At 61.4% G+C, this 18,969-nt stretch overlaps 1 protein-coding gene across 4 annotated transcripts in view; it reads right to left on the bottom strand.

The window, feature by feature from the left end:
- Positions 1–18,969, bottom strand: part of MEF2D (myocyte enhancer factor 2D) — a 34,524-nt gene that overhangs the window by 11,630 nt on the left and 3,925 nt on the right. For 3 of the 4 annotated variants that reach the window (XM_075724238.1, XM_075724237.1, XM_075724236.1), the window contains exons 2-5: positions 16,563–16,766; positions 9,425–9,562; positions 5,396–5,606; positions 1,956–2,012 (exon numbers count right to left, since the gene is read on the bottom strand). In XM_075724238.1, coding sequence (XP_075580353.1) covers positions 1,956–2,012; positions 5,396–5,606; positions 9,425–9,562; positions 16,563–16,766 — 610 coding nt within the window. Of the gene's footprint in view, positions 1–1,955; positions 2,013–5,386; positions 5,607–9,424; positions 9,563–16,562; positions 16,767–18,969 lie in introns of all 4 variants that reach the window. The other variant, XM_075724239.1, reaches the window with a different exon arrangement.

An 18,969-nucleotide genomic window follows, 5' to 3' on the forward strand; every position in this document is an offset into this window, starting at 1 on the left:
TGGCCCCGGTGCTGGAGGGGAGCAGGTTTGGGTCCCAGCGCTGCCGCCTACCCCCAAAGGGGCTTCCCTGGGAGGGGGCTTGGGTGCTGCCATCGGAGGAGACCCCCCAGCCCGGATCCGGCCACCCCTGCTCCCGCTCGGATTTCGGGATAACCCTGACCCCAAACAAGCGGCCCAAAAGCGGAGCACTCCGGGCTGCCTTTGCACCACCCTGGTGGGAATTTGAGCCTGGCAGCACCCCGCGCCCTGGCAAAGCCGGGCACGGCCAGGGCACAGCACCCCGCTGGGGCGGGCAGGGTGGGCGAGGTGCTCCCCAGCCCCGAGGCGGCAGGGCCGGGGCACGCCGTGGCGCGCAGGCAGGACGCGGGGACGCAGCCCGCATCGCTGCAGGAGCTGGCCAGAGGCACTCGGCAGCGGATGACTCAGAGGCAGCAGGTGATCGCTCGGTGCTGCAGAGATTGCAAGGGAGGAGGAGGAGGAGGAGGAGGAGGAGGAAGAGATGTCCCAGGTACCCGAAAACCACAAGCACGGTGCCAGAACCAGAGCCCTGCTCCCCTCCTGCAGCCGGCGCGGGAAGCCCTGGGGATGGCAGGGGTCCGGGCACGGCGGGTGTGCGGGGCTGGCCGCGGCCGGGCTGTCCCTGCTCCTCGCACCCGTTTCCTGGAGCAGTGGCAGGAACGCGGGGAATGCTCCGGTGACGTCAATGCTGACATTCACGGGCCCTGCCAAGCTCCGCGCCGCCGCGGCTGCTCCCAACAGCTGACGTGGGGGCGGCCGCAGGGGGAAAAGGGGCCGCGACGGTGGCTGGGGGCCGCAGCACGCCGGCCCCTTCCCTCTGCCTTCGAAGGAGCAGCAAAGCTCCGCGTCGGGCGCTGCGAGGGTGCCGGGGAGATGCCGGCCCCGCAAACTGCCCGGGCAGGGTTTGCTCTGGAGGCGCAGCCGGGGAGAAATTCCCCCGGCGCTGGCATCGCCGCTGCCCGACGCAGGGAAAAGGTTATTCCCGGTAGCAGCCGCGGTGCAGGCGACGGGCGGCCGCGGTGCTGCAGAACCGCGTCCGGACCAGCCCCATCCGCGCAGCCGCTGGGACTCGGGCTCCAACTGGGTTTTAACTGGGGCCGCGCCAAATTCCACACTCCTCCTCCGTGCCGTCAGCCGGAGCCCCATCGCAAAAAAACCCCCGAGGGGGTGACAAGCCAGGCTCCCGGTGCAAGGCCGCCTTCCCCGCTCCGCCGAGCCCGGGGACGGACGGCAGCCACCCCGCCGAGCCCTGGACCGCAGCCTGCCCTGCCCCAGCCCGCAGCAGCGGTGCCGGTAGCAGCAGATGCTTCCCAGCAGGACCTGGGGGCCGTCACCGGCTTTTGGGTTGCAGCTACGCAAGCGCTGGCCCCAAAGACCTCACCCTGCAGACAGCGGGGGCAGACCGTGGGGACGGAGGTATTATTAGCGCGTTTTATAGCTGGGGAGCTAAGCCACAAGGTCTGAGCCTCGTTAGCGCCGAGGCTCTCGCAGTGGAAAGAGACCTTAATGAGCTTTTTTCCTTGCAGTAAAGTTCCTTTATAGGGCCCAAGCGCAACGAGGAATCAGGTGTTGGCTCACTCGAGGTCAGGGGAGGGACCGGCTGCAGTGCGGGGAGCTGAACCCAGAGCTTGCCGCGGCCGTGGTCCTCAGCGGCCGTCTCAGTCGCCCCCTTGGTCGGCAGCGCTCCCCGCGGCTGGAGATGCTGGCCCCCCGGACACGCACCCCGCTCCTGCCTCGCTCTCCGGGGTCTCCGCTGAACCCAGCAGCCCCCAGCAAAGCCCCCTGGAGCCCCACGTGCCAAACCCTCCCGCTGCCGACAGCGGCAAAACCCCGCGTTAACGCGTGGGGAAACCGAGGCGAGGAGCGGCAAACGGAGCCGAAGGGCGCGGGTCCCGGCGCCCGCCCCGCTTGCCGAAAGGCAACGGCTCCTCACTTACCCACGGGGCTCGGGCAGGCTCCGTTGGTGTTGTTCAGGTCTCCCCCGAGCATCGCCCCTGCAAAGCAATCGGAAACACGGGGTCACTGGCCGCCCGGGAACAGGGGGAGCATCCCTCCCTTTGCGGGGAGGGAGGGGGGGGGGCACGAGGGAGGAAGGCAGAGGAAAATGAGCGGTGTTGCCTTCCCGGGGAGAAAGTCCTGGGCAAAATGAGCAGCATTCCTGGTGATCAGGTTGGGAAACATTATCCAGGCAGATCCGTTTCCTTTGGGCAGGAGCCAGGCAGCACAGGAGCCCGCTCCAAAGGAGGTGGCTTGGAAAACACTGCGGCTATTTTATTCCAAGCCCCCCTTTGGGGGACATGGGGCCGGTGCTGCCGGGGAAGAGAGCCCCAGCAGCAAGACGTGAAACACTATCTGCCCTGTAATGTTCGCACCGAATGGAAACCATCCCCGCGCGCTGCCAGGACGCTGCTACGATTCGGCCTCCCACGGTCCCCACGCTTGGAAAGTGCCGCCGCTCCCCACCGTGCCGGGAAAAAAACCGTGGCAGAGGCCTTTTTATCCCCAATAAACTGAACGTTTTGCCTCGCCTGCAAGAAGATTTTCTTTTTTTTCCTGCCTTGTTATTGAGTTATTTCTGAAAGCCACCTATTCACAGCCCGGGGCTGCCTGGCCACGCCACGGGCGGTGATTTCGGCCAACAGCCGGCACGGAGGCTCCGGAGCTGCGACCGCAGTCATCCCGGAGCCCTGGAACGAGGAGCCTCCGATCCCAAACCCCACCTCTAACCACCGCCCAACCCTTCTCACCCCAGATGGGGAAACCTGAGACAAAAACCTTTTTTCCAGCCCCCGGCTCTCGCGTCTGGGCTTGCAGCGAGCCTCTGACAGAGGGAGGAGTGCTGGAGGGCTGAGCCGCTGCCGCGCAGGGAATTGCATTCGCTCCCCATGCGGGAGCGTGACTGGGGATGGCAGCGGCCCCAAAAATATTTTACAGCTTGAAAAAGGGCAAGGCGACCCCCAAAATGCGGCAGCCGCAGCACCGCAGCATCCTCCCTTGAAGGGACGGGGATGTAAAGTCCCGGAGGAGGGACCCGGCCAGGATTTGGGGGCTGCGCCCTGCTGCGGGATCCCACCTGCGCCCCAGACCCCAGCACCCGCGCTGCCCAAGCGGGCTCGCCCCCCCTGGGTGAATGATGCAGACCCCAGCTCCGTAAGCCTCCTTGGCCGCCCTTCTCCCGAGCAGACGGCGCCAGCCAGCGCCGAGAGACCGACCCAACGCTGCTGAGCATTTGCTTTGGAAACAACGCCGCAGCGTTCTGCTCTCAGCTCGAGTGCATTGCTAAAAAAAAAAAAAAAATTAAGGGGGAAAAAAAAAAAGTTCTTCTAACATGCAAGGGCCTGGCTCCTATAAACAGGATTTCTTCCGTGTCCCAGGCAGCGAGTGAATGAGACGCAGATGGCCGGACTTGGAACACCTCTACGCTCGCAACCGCGAAATTATCCCCCTTCAAACAAACGGCGAGCGAGCGAGATGGAAACGGCGAGCCTCCAGCGGGTTCTGCATTACAACGAAGCCTCTTTTTTTTTTTTCGGCCGAGGGGCCTACGAGAGGGCAGGGGAGATCCCTGCAGCCAGAGCTACGGCTGTCCGTGCCCGAGGAGGGCTCGGCCGCCCAGCCTGCAGCGAGACGTTGCTCTTTGGGACCAGTCCCAGAGCAGAAAGACCCCTCTCGCTCAGGCCTGGGGGGCTCGTGCTGGTGTCTGAGTGCTTCGAGCCGTCCCCGAGACCGTGCGGAGAGAGCAGCAAGCAAACAAGCTGGCTTGGAACCAGGGCTCCTATCGCATCCCAGCCCAGGCACCTCTTCCTGCTCGCTCTGACCCAGCCGCCCAACCTGCTTCTGGAGGCACCTCCCAGCCCGTCTCCCACCCCTCCAGCCCCTTTGCAAAGCCCCCCCCGAGCTCTCCCAGCCCCGGGGGGCCGCAGCCAAGTGCCCACCGCCCAAACGTCCGGGCGGTCACAGTCACCGGCTCTGCCATTTGCAGCCCGTGCGATTTTTACAGACCATCTGTGACAACCAAAATAGCAGGCAGGGGCTTTCTGCACGCTATTATTATTTATGATCGCACTGCGGGAGAGCCGGGCTGCGGTCACACGTCGTTGTCGTGTGTGTGTCCCCCCCGCCCCGCCGCTGCAGGGAACACGGGTGATGAGCTCCTCTCCCCCAGCCTGCCCTCCGCCACCCATCGCCGGTCCCCGCTGGAAACGACTGCTCCCTCCGATCTGTCAGCAGATCCGGGTGAGTAATCGCTCGGCGACCAACTGCAACCAGCACGGCCCGACTCAGAAAAGCCCTTTTTAGGCAGCGGTCCCATGTCACCGGAGTGCCACCGGCGAGCGGGATGCCGGCAGCCACCCCCAAGCCCGGGAACGGCGCCGGCTGACTCATCTCCTTGCGCTGCCCAACCTTGAAACAGATCCCTGCAGGGATCCGGCTCTCGAAAAACCTTGGTACGGCAGCGTGGCGGGGGGGGGTGTCACCCCCAGTTTGAGGCCAAGGCACAAACTGGGGGCATCAACCTCTGAGAGGAGGGCAGGGACGAGCACCCATGGGCACCAACCTCTTCCAGGCTGCTCCTGTCACCCACGGACGCAGGGACACGTCCTGCCCCGGGACAGGGGACAGAGGCAGCAGGGATGTGATTTCCTGGCTTGTGTCAGGAATAGTGTGGCCAGTGGGAGCAGGGAGGTGATTGTGCCCCTGTGCTCGGCGCTGGTGAGGCCGCACCTGGAATACTGTGTCCAGTTTTGGGCCCCTCAGCACAAGAAGGACATTGGGGTGCTGGAGCGTGTCCAGAGAAGGGCAGCGGAGCTGGGGAAGGGTCTGGAGCACAGGGCTGGTGGGGAGCGGCTGAGGGAGCTGGGGGTGTTCAGCCTGGAGAAGAGGAGGCTGAGGGGAGACCTGATCGCTCTCTACAACTACCTGAAAGGAGGGGGCAGGGAGGGGGTGCTGGTCTCTTCTCCCAAGTAGTTAGCGATAGGACGAGAGGAAATGGACTTAAGCTGCGCCAGGGGAGGTTTAGGTTGGAAATTAGGAAAAATTTCTTTACGGAAAGGGTGGTCAAGCACTGGACCAGGCTGCCCAGAGAGGTGGGGGAGTCCCCAGCCCTGGAGGTGTTCAAAAAACGGGCAGAGGTGGCACTGGGGGCCATGGTTCAGTCTGGTCTACCCTTCATTGGCTTAGAGTAGACTTGGTAGTGTAGGTTAATGGTTGGACTGGATGATCTGAAAGGGCTTTTCCAACCTAAACGATTCTGTGATTCTATGATTCTATGTCCCCTGCCTCCTGGGACGCCCCGTGCTCGGCACTGAGCACCCAGCAAGGCTCTCGCAAGGGAGGATGAGGAGGAGGGGGTGCGAAGGGTCACGGCATCCCTCACCTGCGCTGGCCGGCCTCTGCGGCAGCCCCGGGGACACGGTGTTTCTCTGCAGCGCTGGCTGCTGTGGCGAGAGGAGCCGGGGGTCCGTCAGCGAGGAGGTCACCAGGGACTGGGTCACCAGCGAGCTGCCCGGGTTGCTGAACTGCAGCGTGTTTTGGTTGGTCACCGGCACCGTCACGGGCATGGCAAAGTTCGGAGCGGGCACTGCGGACTGAAGAGAGAGCGGGGGGTAAAGGGGAGCAGGCGCCGCCGGGCGAGGAGCAGGGCTGAAGTTCCTCGCTTCGCACGCTCCGAGCGAGAGCGGGCCTGATCCTGCATCACGGCAGCAGCAACGCCCCACTGCTTGCTGAAAAAGGGGGGACAAACCAGGGCCCCCCCAAGACCCCATTTCACTGCTGACCTGCGCTGCTGCGCTGGCACCCTGCCCGTGCTGGCATCTCAAAGGGATGCACCGGCGCCCGGATCCCACCAGGGAAGACCGGGAAGAGCAATCGGCTGTCCACTCGGACACACCAAAGCTTTGCAACCAGTTGCTCTGGTCTCATTTTCAGGCCGTATTTCCTTACCCGCAGTGTTTTCAGGGCAGCCCGCGGCGAGGTGGCTGGAAACGCCGCAAAGCATCGCGGCGGGCAGCAGCGCGGTGGTCTGCCCCTGCCAGCACCGAGAGCGGCCGAGCTTGGCGCTGCCCTTCAACCCACAGCAGAGGCCAAGCGGCCCGCAGGGATTTTACGAGGCCGTTCCTCATCCGGTGGGATGGGAAGAGCCCTCCCAAAGAGCCGGCAGCGGATCACCCGTTTGGGCTGGCACTGCTGCCGTCTGGGAAAGGCCCGTTTTGCTCCGCACAGCCCCCGGCTGACGCTGGGATCCATCCCGGCACCGCCGGGAGCTGCTGGGAAGGAGGCCGAGCTGTCCCCGGGGAAGCGGGAGCATCGCTAAAGCCCTATCCTTGGCCGCAGGTTGAGGACCAGCTTCACCTACCAGCGTCCCCGCTGGAGCCAGGCTCGCCGCGATTATCCTAGCCGTCTGTCTTATGGCACTGATTCGCTCTTCGTTAACAGGGGCAGGCACCTGCTTAGAGGCTTTAGCAGGGGCTTTGCTAAAGTCCCGCTTTAATTTGTTCGGGGCCGGAGAGGCAGAGCAGCCCAGCGCCGGACGGGAGCGTCGCGGGGCCGGAGCTGGGACCCCGCAGGCGAGGGCAGAGGGAGCTGAGCATCCCCCCCGCATTGCGGCTGGGTGGGGGCTGCTGCCCTGCGGCCCCCTCCCCTCCAGAAATCTGCTCCTAGATGGGTGATTTTCCTTTGGGGTGAAGGGGAGGACGGGAGGAAGGAGTGGGATGCTGCTCGCCCATGCCTCGCTGCTGGAAACCCTCCCCAGCAGCCTCTCAAGGGCATCCCGTCCTTCAGAGATATCCCGTGGCCGCAGCCAAGCTCGGAGGACGGCGGCGCTGAGCCTGCGCCGCGGCACCGCTCCGAGGGCCGCCAGCCCGCCGTTCAAAGGGACCGGGCTCGGCCTTTCCCAGACCTTTACACAGTGCCGGGGAGAGCTGTAACGCAGAGCCCGCCCTCCGCTCGGCCCCGGGAGCTTCCTCTGCACGGCTGCAAAACCGGGAGGGGGAAGGTTTCTTGGGCGCTGCATGAACACCGAAGCAGCGGTGTGTAATAAATCACCGCAAACGCATCTGCGTGCGTGCGCGTTCCCGGGAAAGGAAAAGCTAACCCCCATGCATCGCGTCTTACGCAACGCCGTGATAGAAGCCGGGAGGTTGGTACACCAACTGGAGAGCAGAGTGTTGCTTTGAATCCGCATCTAGCCCATCGCACCTCCAAACAAGCGTCAGGCTGACGCTGCCCCGGCGCGCAGCGAGATGCACACCAAGGCCACCGGTTAAGTGGCCCCAGGTCCCCCCCGCCCCAGGGAGGACCCAACTAGGGAAGGCGGCTTGCACACCAGTCCAAAATCCAGGGCAGAAGATGCACACATCAGCCAAACCTCAACGATTTCCGCGTTCATTAAAAGCGATCACAAACGCCAAACGCAGAAGCCGCGCCGAGGCCTCTCTTTAGCGAACAAGGCTGTTGTTAAGCTTCCCCGGCCGCCGAGTCGGGTTAGTTCTCGTCACACACAAAACCAACCCAGCTGGTTAAAAAGGAAAAAGCATCTTCTTCAACCGCACACGCTCCACCTGCATCGCGCAGTCCCTGGCTGCGCAGGGAGGTTTAGTGGGGGAGCCAGATGCTACGCCCTGACTACGAAGCGCCCAGCACCTGAATGCCACCAGCTGAAATGACTTTAGGGCACGGACTGTTCCTTTACGGCACGTCTGGATGCTGCCTCCGGCGATGGGAGCCTGCTCGGAGCCCTCCCTCTGCAGCAGAAAAATACGGATGCTAAGCAGTCTCTGCTTTCCGAGGTTGTTTTGCACCAAGGAGAAAGCTCTGCTGGCTTTTGGACCTATTCTGCAGCGGTGGCAGGGCTTGTGCCAGGCACCGGGGGGGTGCGTGTCCAGCCAGGGCCGTACCCCCATCCCAGGCGAGCCCTGACGAGGTGGAAACCTGCCCCCCGCTAGTGAAACCGGGGAGAAACCTCCGGCAGGACAAGGCAGAGTCAAGCCTGGCAGGAGCTAATCCTGCACCAAACCCAGCGGAGGGCTGGGCTTGCTGTTGCGGCAGAGCTGCGAGCAACCAGCACCGCCTGCGCCCCGTTTTGCTCCATCTCCCCAGCTCTGCCAGGGCTGGGGGCAGCCGCCCACCACCACCGCCCCCCCGGGAGATGCAGGGGATGGAGATGCAGATTTTGGGGTCCTTGGGAGGCTTCCGGAGAGCTGCAGCGCTCACCTGCTGAGTCAGCAAAATGAAGAGCCATGGATTTCACAAGACCCAATTCTCAAGAAAAGCCAGAATTTTAACTTGTGGGTGCTTGCAAAGCACAGAAGGACAGATTTTTTTTTTTTTTTGGGGGGGGGGGGGGGGGGAAGGTAATTTTTGCAGTGCCGCATCCAGCCCTCGAAAATGAGCCTCCTCTCTGCTCCTGGCAGCGTTAATTATGGCTGCAGCGGCTCGGGGCTAATCCCTCTGAAGAAGCCTTGCCTGCATCAACAGTTTCTGCTCCCTTGAACTAACAACTAATTTGAAACGTGTCCCCCTCCTCCTCCAGTCTCCTGACATAAATCCCTTTCAGTGCTGTCCTGATGCCACCCCGGCGACGGCTCCGGGATCACAGGCTAAAACCTCCCTGGATTTCTGCCACGGCCACCAGCTGCCCCGAGGGCTCGGTGGATTTGGGGGCAATTAATGCGGAATAGCCCAAACCGGGCTGAGGCTTGCCGGGATGCGAGGGGCCGGCGCCCGCCGCCAGCTCGCACTGACGCTGGGGTCTTAACCCAGGCAAAAAGCTCTTTTTTGGGGGGGAAAAGGGGCAACAAAAGAGGCCCCAGTCCAGGATTTGCAGCAATATCCTCCTGCGCTGCCCGGCCGGAGCCAAGGAGGCTCAGCAACGCTGGAGCTCATGGGAACGGTTTTCCCAAGGGTTGTTCCAGCTTCTCCGGGTGGGAAACAGGAGGGACCCTCAGGGCCCCTCGCGCGTCTCACCCACCAGACCCGGGGTGCATTCGGGGCTGCGGGGGGGCTGCGCGCATCGGCTCCCCAGGCACAGCACGGCTCCGAAGCAAAGCCATGCAAAATCCACCCCCCCGTCACCTGGAGGCATCCGGGGAGGGGAAAAGGGGGGGCTGCAGACCACCAGCTACTCACTGCGAGCCGGTAACTCTGCATCATTTTATCAAACTCCTCATCAATCTTTTTATATTTCTCCTCCGTCTGCGGGGTCAACGCAAACACTTCATCCCCTTCCGGGCTCTCGCACTCCCTGTGCTTCTTGTTCAGCGCCTGTTACGTTTGGGGGGGGGGACGGGACACGGGGGGGTGTCGGGGAGGGATCAGGGGATGAGGTTGGAGGGAAATCGAACAGAAGAAAAACAAAACAAAAAAGAACATATAATGAAGGTTTTCCGACCCAGGGGCAGGTACTTACACCGTATCGCTTGAACAGGATATCCAGATCCTCGCTGCCTTTACGGTATTTATCCTCCATCAAGGGGCTCTGGTCTATCGAGTCATCGCCGTCGGGCTCCGGGCTGTCACAGCCGTTAAAACCTTTCTTTCTTAACGTCTGAAAACACAATCGGGATAGTTTGAGATCTGGGAGCGGGGACGGGGAAGACGGGCGGCTGCCTGAGACGGGCAGGTCCCCCCCGAAACATCCCCCGGCCCACGAAGACGAGGGCTCGCGCTTCCAACGTCGCCCCAAGACGCCGCTGACCTCAGCGGGGTTCAAGAGGCAGGATCCGGCCCTCGGCTTTCGACGCCGGCGTGCCTCTGCTTAAGGAATGACAACGTGGGGACGGAGGGAGAGAAACTTTTTTTGCTTTCAAAGGATCTGTTTACGCCGGAGCTGAATTTGGCCCCGTACCAGCTCAGACGCATTCGTCACCTACAACGACTACAACGACAAGGAGGGGAAATAAACCTTAATGATATCTGCTCTCCTGCTAAAAATAGGGGAAACCTTCATCCACGTAGGGAAATAAAACCCGAAATAATAAGCAGAGAGCGGCTTGAGGAAAAGCAGGCGGGCGGCATTTACCCAAGGCAAAGGTCGCACCGCAGCACGAGCGGGGCGCGCGGCGCGGCGGCAGCCCGTGGGCGCCGCGGACGGCGACAGCCCCGTTGGGGGGTGCCGCAGGGGGTGCCGGTGCCGACGGCCCGGCCGCAGACCCCGCGCCCAACCCGGGCTGCACGAGCGGCGAAGGCCCCGGGCGCTGCTGCAGAAGCGTTCGCGATGCGACGTCTCCTGCGCTAACGGGAGCCCGGTGATCGCACGCCGGGGCGACGCGCGGGGTCTCGTGAAAACCCCCGAAGCTCCTCTTCCGCGCTCGGTAGCCGATCGGATTGCGCTACGCATGCACGCTTAATCATTCTATTTTCAAAATACCAAAAGCAATTAGGCGTCATTACGGAACCATCACTTGCCAATTTATTTTTTTTTTTTTTAGAAGTCAAAGCTACAGAATTTCCTGGAAGTCTTGGTCGCTTTTCATGCCAAATTCAGCGGGGCGAGGAAAAAAAAAAAAAAAAAAAAGAGCCTTGACAATTCTCCTCTGTCTTCCTAAACAGTAATAAACATCTCTATTTGGAGGCCCAAACGTATTCTGGAGCGGCTCTTCCATCTACCTGCGAGCTCCAGGAAACACGGAGCTTGTCGGGGAATTTTTGCTGGAGCGGCTAAAAGCCGGCGCCGGCTCCCGAAGGGCTGGACGCGCCGCGGGCGGGTTTTGCTCGGCGCCGGTGCGGCACCCCGCGCCGCGCGGCAATGCCTCTTCCCGCCCGGTTTGCTCGCTGGGCGCTTGCACCAGTCGAGCAAAGGCACCAAACCCATCCCCCGGCCTGTCTGCCATTCCGCCTGAAGCTTTTCCCAAGATTTGTCGATTAAAATCACTCCTTCGCGGTCATAATTTTAACACTCGTTACTTAAGATCTACTCTGCAGAGGGGAAAAGTCCTCACCCACATCCAGCTCCACCAGCGAAGGACCTGGCTCGCTCTTGACCGTGGCGGCATCCGAAGCTCCGTTTGGTGTTACCGATAATTCCCGCTACCTAATAATTATTACCTAATTACCTAATAATAACTCCCGGTACCCCTAATTCGCGTTATTTATTGCCTCTATGAAGAGAAGGGTAGTGGGAAGCCGAGCCATTGGCATGAACGGGAGGTTCCCAGGGCTTTTTCTGCAGGTCCGCGAGGATTTTTCCCTATTATTTTTCTATTTTTGTACATGTCCTTGTTCGTTTTTTTTTAGAATGGGCCAAAAAAAGGAATGGGTGCTGCCGGTGGGGAAGGAACGGCTTTGCTTCTTTTTTTTATTTTTTTTTGGAAACTGTTTTTTGTGGATTTTTTTTTTTTCTGAAACCTTTTGTTTCACCGATGCAGCCGAAAGTCGGAAAGTCAAGCCCTTTAAAAAAAAAAAGGTGGGTTTTTTTTTTTTTCTCCTCCTTCTCTTTCTCTTTCAGAAGCAAAATGGAAAAAGTTGTTCCATGAGCAGTGGAAGGGATGAAGGCGGGTCTCCTCCGGGCGCGTGCGAAGGGTGCCGGCTGGGGGGACTCACCGGTGCCTACGCGGGGGCTGCGCCCACCCCACGGCCGTTCTCTCTCTTCGCAGGGACGGTAACGGGATCTCTGGCCTCTGCCCTGCCATCCCTGCCGGGAAACACGCAGGTAATCCCTCGCATCCCTGGAAGCTCTTCTCCTCTGCCAAAGGCTGCCGGCGGGTTCAGGAGTCGGGGGGTGGGACGAGCAACCTCCACCCTCCCCGGGGACCCTCGAAGAAGGGAACCTCACAACTGAATTTTCCAGAGGTTTCAGCCAAGCATCTTCCTTCTCCTTTCTAAAACCTGAAGCAATGAAGCCGGCCCGGGAGGTTTTAAGCAGCTTCCAGCTCCCCCGGCTCTGCCCCGTATTTACGGCCCGAACAAAGTGCGGGGAAGAGCCATGGGCAGCCGCTGCCAGCTGCAGCGTTTTGCCATTTCTGTTGGCGTGAAATCATCCCGGGGGTTGTTCCCGCGCCGGCTCTGTCGAGGAAAGCGGAGCAGCGGGGTGAACGCGGCTCTCTTCACCCAGAGCCAGAAAACCCCTCCGAGCAGCTCCCAGCATCGCCCCTCGTCCTTCTCCTCTGCGGGTCGAATATATTCGGTGGCTAATACAGCTTCCACTTAGACAGCAGCTCTTGCCTTGCTCTCTTCCCTCTTCCCAGGCACCAACTTCATAAAATTAGTCGTAACTTAATTGTCTTTGAGACCCACACCTCCCTGCCGAGCGCGGTTCGCAGCATCCCAAGCTCTGAGGGGCGGCCGCGGTCCCCGCTCCTGTAGGAACTCGCCGGCAGCCCCAGGAAGCGTCGAGCCGCTTGTGCCCAGCGGGGAAAACCCTTCCCCAGCGCCGCAGGCAGCTGCTCGCAGCGTGAGACTGGATTATAACCCTCGCCACAGCGCGGGGCTGCCGGAGCTGCGGGCACGGAGGGGAAGAAGGGGACGGGGCCACGCTCCCGAGCTGGCGCAGCGGAGGATGAGGATGATCTGCAGCGCAGCGGGACGGGAAGCACCGGCAGCGGTGGGGGACCGGGACCCGAGTCGCAGTGGGACGTGAGCCAAAGCAGCACGGCTCGCAGCAATCTGCTGCTCAGAAAGAGGTCTGGGACAACAAAACGCCATTTCCACCCATACGAGCGTCGGCTGCCGGTTTTTTCATTTTTTTGGACCACAAAAAAAAAAAAAAAATGTGCGTCCCACATTTTCTGCTTTTTGACAAGATGATGTAAAAGGAAAACAATCCTGCTGGAGCAAGAGTCAAACCCAAAGATTTCTGTTCTCAGGATCTCTGCGAGGTCTTTTAGAAAAGAGCTTTCCTTCTGGTTCCTCCTCATCCCCTTTTCCAGGAGAAAAACAGAAGATGCGGAGAGGCACGCAACTTTTTGGTCGCTGGGTTGCATCCAGCGGAGCACGACTATTTTTCATACAAAGTAGACTTCAAGTCAACTCCTTCGCAGCAGAAAATTTTCCAAGGAGAAAACCAGGGTGAGAACTTCACATGGCGAAAAAAAAATAAAATGCTCATCATCGGCCCATCTCCCTGCCACCCCCAGGCCCCCCGCTCTATCGGGAGTCCCCCCACGGCAGGACCCGCTGCAGGTCCCGCTTTTCCAGGCCATGCTCCCGCTCCCATGATCCCAGCTCATACGGGAGCAGATTTCCAACCCAAAGAGGGGAAGAGAGCAGCAGGAAACGCAGAGCATGTGAGAGGAAACGATGCTCGACCAGGATGTGCTCGACTTCCCTTGGAGGAGGGAGCCTCAACCGCCCCAGGCTCTGGGGAAGTGGATGAGGATGAGGATAAGGATGAGGATGAAGACACGGCACCAGCAGCTGCCTCTGCACTTCGCCGCCTCCCCAGCATCCTGCAAAATGCCTGATTTTAGGCACCCTGGGGAACGACAACCCCAGGATGGAGAATTAGGGAAAAATCAGCCCCCCCTGGCAATTCAGCCAAAGAAAGGAAAGAAATTGCTGCGTGACTTGAACTGGCTCTGGAGCATCCCCGCGCCTGGCTAGCGCCGCTCTTGCCCAAATCGCTTATCAGAAACTGGCACGTCAGCCGGGCTGCGAGGAAACGAGAAGCGACAGCGAGGAGCAAAGCCGGCGTGATCCCAGCCCGGGCGCGCACGTGGCACCCAGCGTGCCTGTCTGGGGGCCTCAGCTGTCCCCCGCGTGATTAAGGAAACCCCCCTCTCTGCACTGAGAGAGATTTTCTCAGACTTAAAAGCTCGCAACGGCCAGGGCTTTGCCGGGCACGGAGAGAGCCGCGGGGGTCGCGGGGCTGAATCCCACTCCCGACAGCCGCTGCCGATCCCTGGCACGGCTGAAACACGGAGCTGCCCCCACAGGGGATGGTCCCCAAAAGGCAGCCGGGGTGTTGAACCCCTCCTGACCCGGGGCCGGGTACCCTCATCCCTCCTGCTAAATACCCGGGGGGGATGAACCCCGCAAGGGCATCCCCGTGCAGCACGTGATGGGGTGCCCCCCGCGGACTGCACCTCCCCAGGCCCAAAAAAAAAAAAGAAGAAAAAAGGGGGATCTCATGTTTACCGTTGTTTTAAGAGATGACTTGACCAGACCAACCTGTACCGCCCGGAGCCGGTGGTACCAGCGCCTTTGGCCCCAGGAACCCCCCAGCCCGGCCGGGAGAGGAGACCCTGGCTTGGCCAAGCCTCCAGAGCCACTGCTCGCTCCCCCTCCGCCAGAAAAATGAAATCAAGAAGCTTCTGCCTCGATTCACCCCGGTCCCGGTTGCTCCTCATCTTTTCTGAGACGCTGCCAGAGCCATTCGGGGTTGCATCCCCCCGGCAGAAAGGGGCCACAGGCCACAGGGAAGGCAGATGCATGCAGCGGCCCCTTAAAATCCGCTTAAAATCATATTTGGTAGCAAATTCACAGCCTGTGCCTTCACGGGCCTGTAAATGCTTGATGCTGGGGAAGCTCCGAGGATGTGAAGATGCTCTTGGAGGAGTCAAGGTCAGCTGGGAGCCACCAAGAACCACGAGATAAACTGGGGCTGCACGCAGCGGGGACAAAGCCGGGCCAGTGGGACCTGAGCTGGGCGAGGGGAGACGGCAAGCGGGGAGATGGAGCAGGAACGGTCTCCCGGGGGTGGGGAGTTGGGAGAGAAAACAGGAAAAATCTTAGAGCAGCCCTAACCCTGCTCCAAGGCAAGACGAGGATGGGGAGGGATGCTCGAGCGGCCTCAAAACCTGCCCGCGCCCCAGCGTTTTGCCGGCAAGACGTGCCGAGCCCGGCGCGTTTGGGCTCTTTTGCTTGCCATCCACCAATATCCTGCCGTTCCCGATGTTCCTCTCCTTGGCTTTGGATGCAGATCCAGCTTTTCATGTGGTGCAAACACAGTATTTCTTTGGGTGCCAAGGACTGTGTGTAACTTGTCGGCTTGGGAGTGTTTGCATCTTGGACCATAAGGGAACAGAGAACGCTGCCCAAAATGTTTACGGTATTTTTAGGCCAAGACAAATCTGTTCGACGCTGCGAGCGCCGCAGTCTGAGCATCCCGGAGAGGCTGGGTGAGGCTGCGCCGACTAGCACGGCGGGGAACCGCGCCTGCAAAACTCCAGCATTTTCATGGTGGACAGGCACTAATGTGGCTCAGATGGGATAAAAAGGACGGTTTTGAACCATTTCTAAGGCCCGTACGCAATGGTGTGCGGGCAGAACAGTCTCCAGACCCCAGCGAAGGCAGGCAGGCGCCGCCGGTTGCTTGGCCATGGCTCAACCCACTTCTGCCGCGGCGGCACGTTGGTGGGAACTGGGTGGACGACGAGGTGAAAACCTCAAGTCCAAACCTCTCAAAAAGACACGTTTCACGGAGAAAAAAAAAAAAAAGAAAAGAAAAAAAAAAAGCAAGATTTAGGAGGTAGGTTGTTTCTTTTTCCTTCTCCTTCCTGAAATCAAAGGCCGAGCACGCTGCCCGAGATGCACCAAGGGGATTCAAAGGCAGAGCAGCACAGCCCGAGCGGCAGGAGAAGCCGATTCCTCCAGCAGCGCTTTGAAGCAGCGAAGCTTCGTGCCGCGCGAGGTCCGAGCTGCCTCCGATCCACCCAGGGCCCTCCGCGGGGCCAGGCCGCTCCACTCAATCCCTAAGGGCTCTGCGGGCGCTGATTTGTGCCCTCCTGCAACGTCAGTAATTACCCAGCCAAGCCTTTCGGTCACCTGCGGTTGCCCAGGCGCAAAGGCAGCTGCCGAAGAGCGACAACCGAGCGGCTCCCGTCTTCGCGGGTGGAGGGAAGAGGACGCGACCGATGGCCGAGGCGCCGCTGGCACCCTCCTGCGAGCCAAACGGCCCGTGCTCGGGCCGGCGATGCTCCGCCAGCGCCAAGGACAAAGCAGTGGGGAGGGCCAGCACCGACAGCAAACGGCGGCCGAGCATCTCCGGCAACGCTGGCAGGCTGGAGGAGGAGCGCGGCCTCGGCGGCAGCGAGGTTTGGCCACAGTGGCCTTGGCAGTGCCATCCTTTGGAGACCCACAAAACGCAGGTGGACGAGCCTTGAGCAACCCCGCCGACGCATGAGGTCGGCCGTGCTTTGAGCAGGGGTTGGACCAGAGGCACCCAAAGGTTCCTCCCAACCTGAATTACGCTGGGATTCAGCCGCTGGTGCCCTCCTCCGACCCCACCACGCGGGTCTGAAACAACGGGCAGGGGCAGCGTCCCCAGCTGCACCAAAGCACCCAGCGCAGCAGCCCCAGGAGATGCCTCCAAAACCATCCCGTGCATTGCCTGGACCACGGGAAAGCCCCACAAAGCAAACCTAACCCGCACCTCAATTTCACGGCAGCAGATCAACACATAATTCCAGACAGTGTCAACCTCTACCACCCAGACCTGAGTATTTTTGTAGGCTGGACCAAAAAGATGCAAAATCAGGCCGGCACCGAGCATCGGCTACCTGCTCGCTCCCATCCCCACCCGGCACCGACCTCCTGCATCCGCTGCGGTGCCAGACCCGGCCCTGGCTCCACCCCAGCGGCAAAGCCGGGGCGAGGACGGGCGGCCTCACCTCGATGATGTCCGCGTTGGTCCGGCTCTCGTGGGGCTCGTTGTACTCTGTGTACTTGAGCAGCACCTTGTCCATGTCGGTGCTGGCGTACTGGAACAGCTTGTTGGAGTGGTTGAAGATGATCAGGGCGATCTCGCAGTCGCACAGGACGCTCAGCTCGTAGGCCTTCTTCATCAAGCCGAACTTGCGCTTGGTGAAGGTCACCTGCAAGCAGGGAGAGCCACGGTCAGAAGCCGTGCCCACGCTGCCACGGACCCGACACCTCCCGGAGAAAACTGGGATGACTACTGGAGGAAGAGCAAAAGGAAGGGGAGGGCAGAGGGAACCTTCTGTCCTCAGTCTCCCTAGCTGGACAACCACCCCAAGCTCTCCTCTCTCACCTCCCTCTTCCAACCGGTTCGTATCGCTATTTTGAGATCCGCCAAAGGCAGACGCTTCACAAGCACAAAGATGATTATCAGCGTTGGAAATCACATATTGCCAAATCAAGAGAAAATAAATTTCAGCAAAATCCCCAGCAGAGCTACCATCTGTCCGGGGGCTGCGGGTTGTTGTGGGGTTTTTTTTTTAAAGTTGAATATTCAAGCAGCGGAGATCTCCTCCTCGCTCGCTGCGGTAGCGCTGCGAGCACCCGACCCTGGGAGCCGCAGAGCCCGGGGGGCTCGGCTGCGCCGAAGCAGGTCAGGGTGCTGCTCCACACCGCATGCCCACCCCATCCCTGACCCGCTCTCCTGCTTCCCAGCACCCACTTCTCTTGGGAGGCTGCGCTTCCCCAAAGGCACCCCGAGCCCCCGGCACTGCGTGCCCGCCCGGCCGCTGCCTCCCTCTTGCCGGCCCCAAAACCTTCTTGGGGCATTTTTCCGCATCACCTGCCCACCCGGGGGTCACCGCGCTGGTGACTGCGTCCTCTGTCCTCCCAACCTGCCCTGCCTTGAAATGAGGTGTCATTAGAGCCGGCAGCTAACGAAGCACCTTTCGCAGGACTGCTCCTGGCGAGCTGGTTGATGGGGACGGAGCTGGGCGCGGGCTCCAAAACCCGCTCCAGACGCCGGGCTGCATTTCCCAGCCCACGCTCAGCTCTCGCCGCACCGCCCCTAACAGGACCCAGCTGGTGGGGTGGGAGCTGGTTTGAGGCTCTCCATCCCCGGCTGCAGCGCAGCCAGGCGCTGAAGGTCCCTCAGCCGCCCCTGCAACGAACAGCACGCTGCCGGGGAGAGGCGTGACGCTTGGCCAATGCCCTCTTAGCAAATAAAACAAGAAAAGGAAAAGGAAAGGCAAGGAGGTCACTGCTTTGCTTTAAGCATTGCTCTCGGGGGCGAAGCAGCAGCCCGGGGAAGGGCTGGAGATGAGCCAAGATGCCCTTGGGTGCCGAGAGCCGCTCCCCCGCAGCGCGTGTGCACGGGAGGGCTCGACCCCACTCAGGGCCTCTGCCACGGCATCGATTTTGCAGCTGAACAGCTCGAATTTGCAGCGTTGAGGGAGGAGGGTGAACGAGGCCGTTGCCTTCGCTCAACTCCAGTTCGTGGCGTTACAGCCGCGATCCAAAGAGCTTAACCAGGGAGCTTCCCCGTCCGCACCGGCGGTGACGGGCATTGCCACCGCGATGCCACCGGCGGCACCCGGCAGCGCCCACCGTGGTCCTGCACCCAGCGCCGAGCACCCCTTGAGATGGAGCCGCATCCCTCCGTGCAGCGGGAGGGCAGAGCAGGGGCAGCCCCGGGCGCGCACGGCGCAGGGAGCTGCCCGCCCCTCCCAGAGATGATTAAGCAGTAACGAGCTTCGGCTTTAATCGCCTCATCCCCTGGAAAGTGCAGGGCCGGCGCCCCGCACCGCTGCTCCCCGCCACGTGCGCCCGCTCACACCGCGGTCGGGCTGTGAGCGCCAGCGCTCACGTTGCCAGCGTCCGCCCCAGCTCCGGCGCGCTGTGATGGAAATTAAATTACTTGAGGGCCAACGCCGCCGTCATCGGCAATTCCCCCTCCCCGCTGGCATCCCAGACCTCTCGGCCACCCAAAATCGCTGCTGCCGGGCGCTGGCCCTGGCTGCTCCCAGGACCGAGACTGAGCCAGCAGCGCCACACCGCAGCCATTGCCGCACCGCATGACTTCAGGTGCGACCCAGCTGTGGTTTTGCTCCTGCAGCCCAAGGCAGGACAGGCACTAAAACCAACCCGGGGCTCCCCGGCACTGCGTCAGCAGCGTTTCTGGTCTCCCGTCCCCGCTAAGACACCGGCTGCTCCGCCGCAGCTCCGGCAGCGGCCGCAGCCCGGTACAGCGTGCCTCGCTGTCCCCTGCCGAGACGGCCCCGCTGCTCTGGCTCACGCTCGAAGCAGCCCGAGGAGGCGTCGAGAGGAAAACACACGGCGTCTCCGCCAAGCCAGAGGGAACAGCCGAGGGCAGTTGCTTCT

This window comes from Pelecanus crispus, chromosome 22, assembly GCF_030463565.1.
Source record: "Pelecanus crispus isolate bPelCri1 chromosome 22, bPelCri1.pri, whole genome shotgun sequence".
NCBI lineage: Eukaryota > Metazoa > Chordata > Aves > Pelecaniformes > Pelecanidae > Pelecanus > Pelecanus crispus.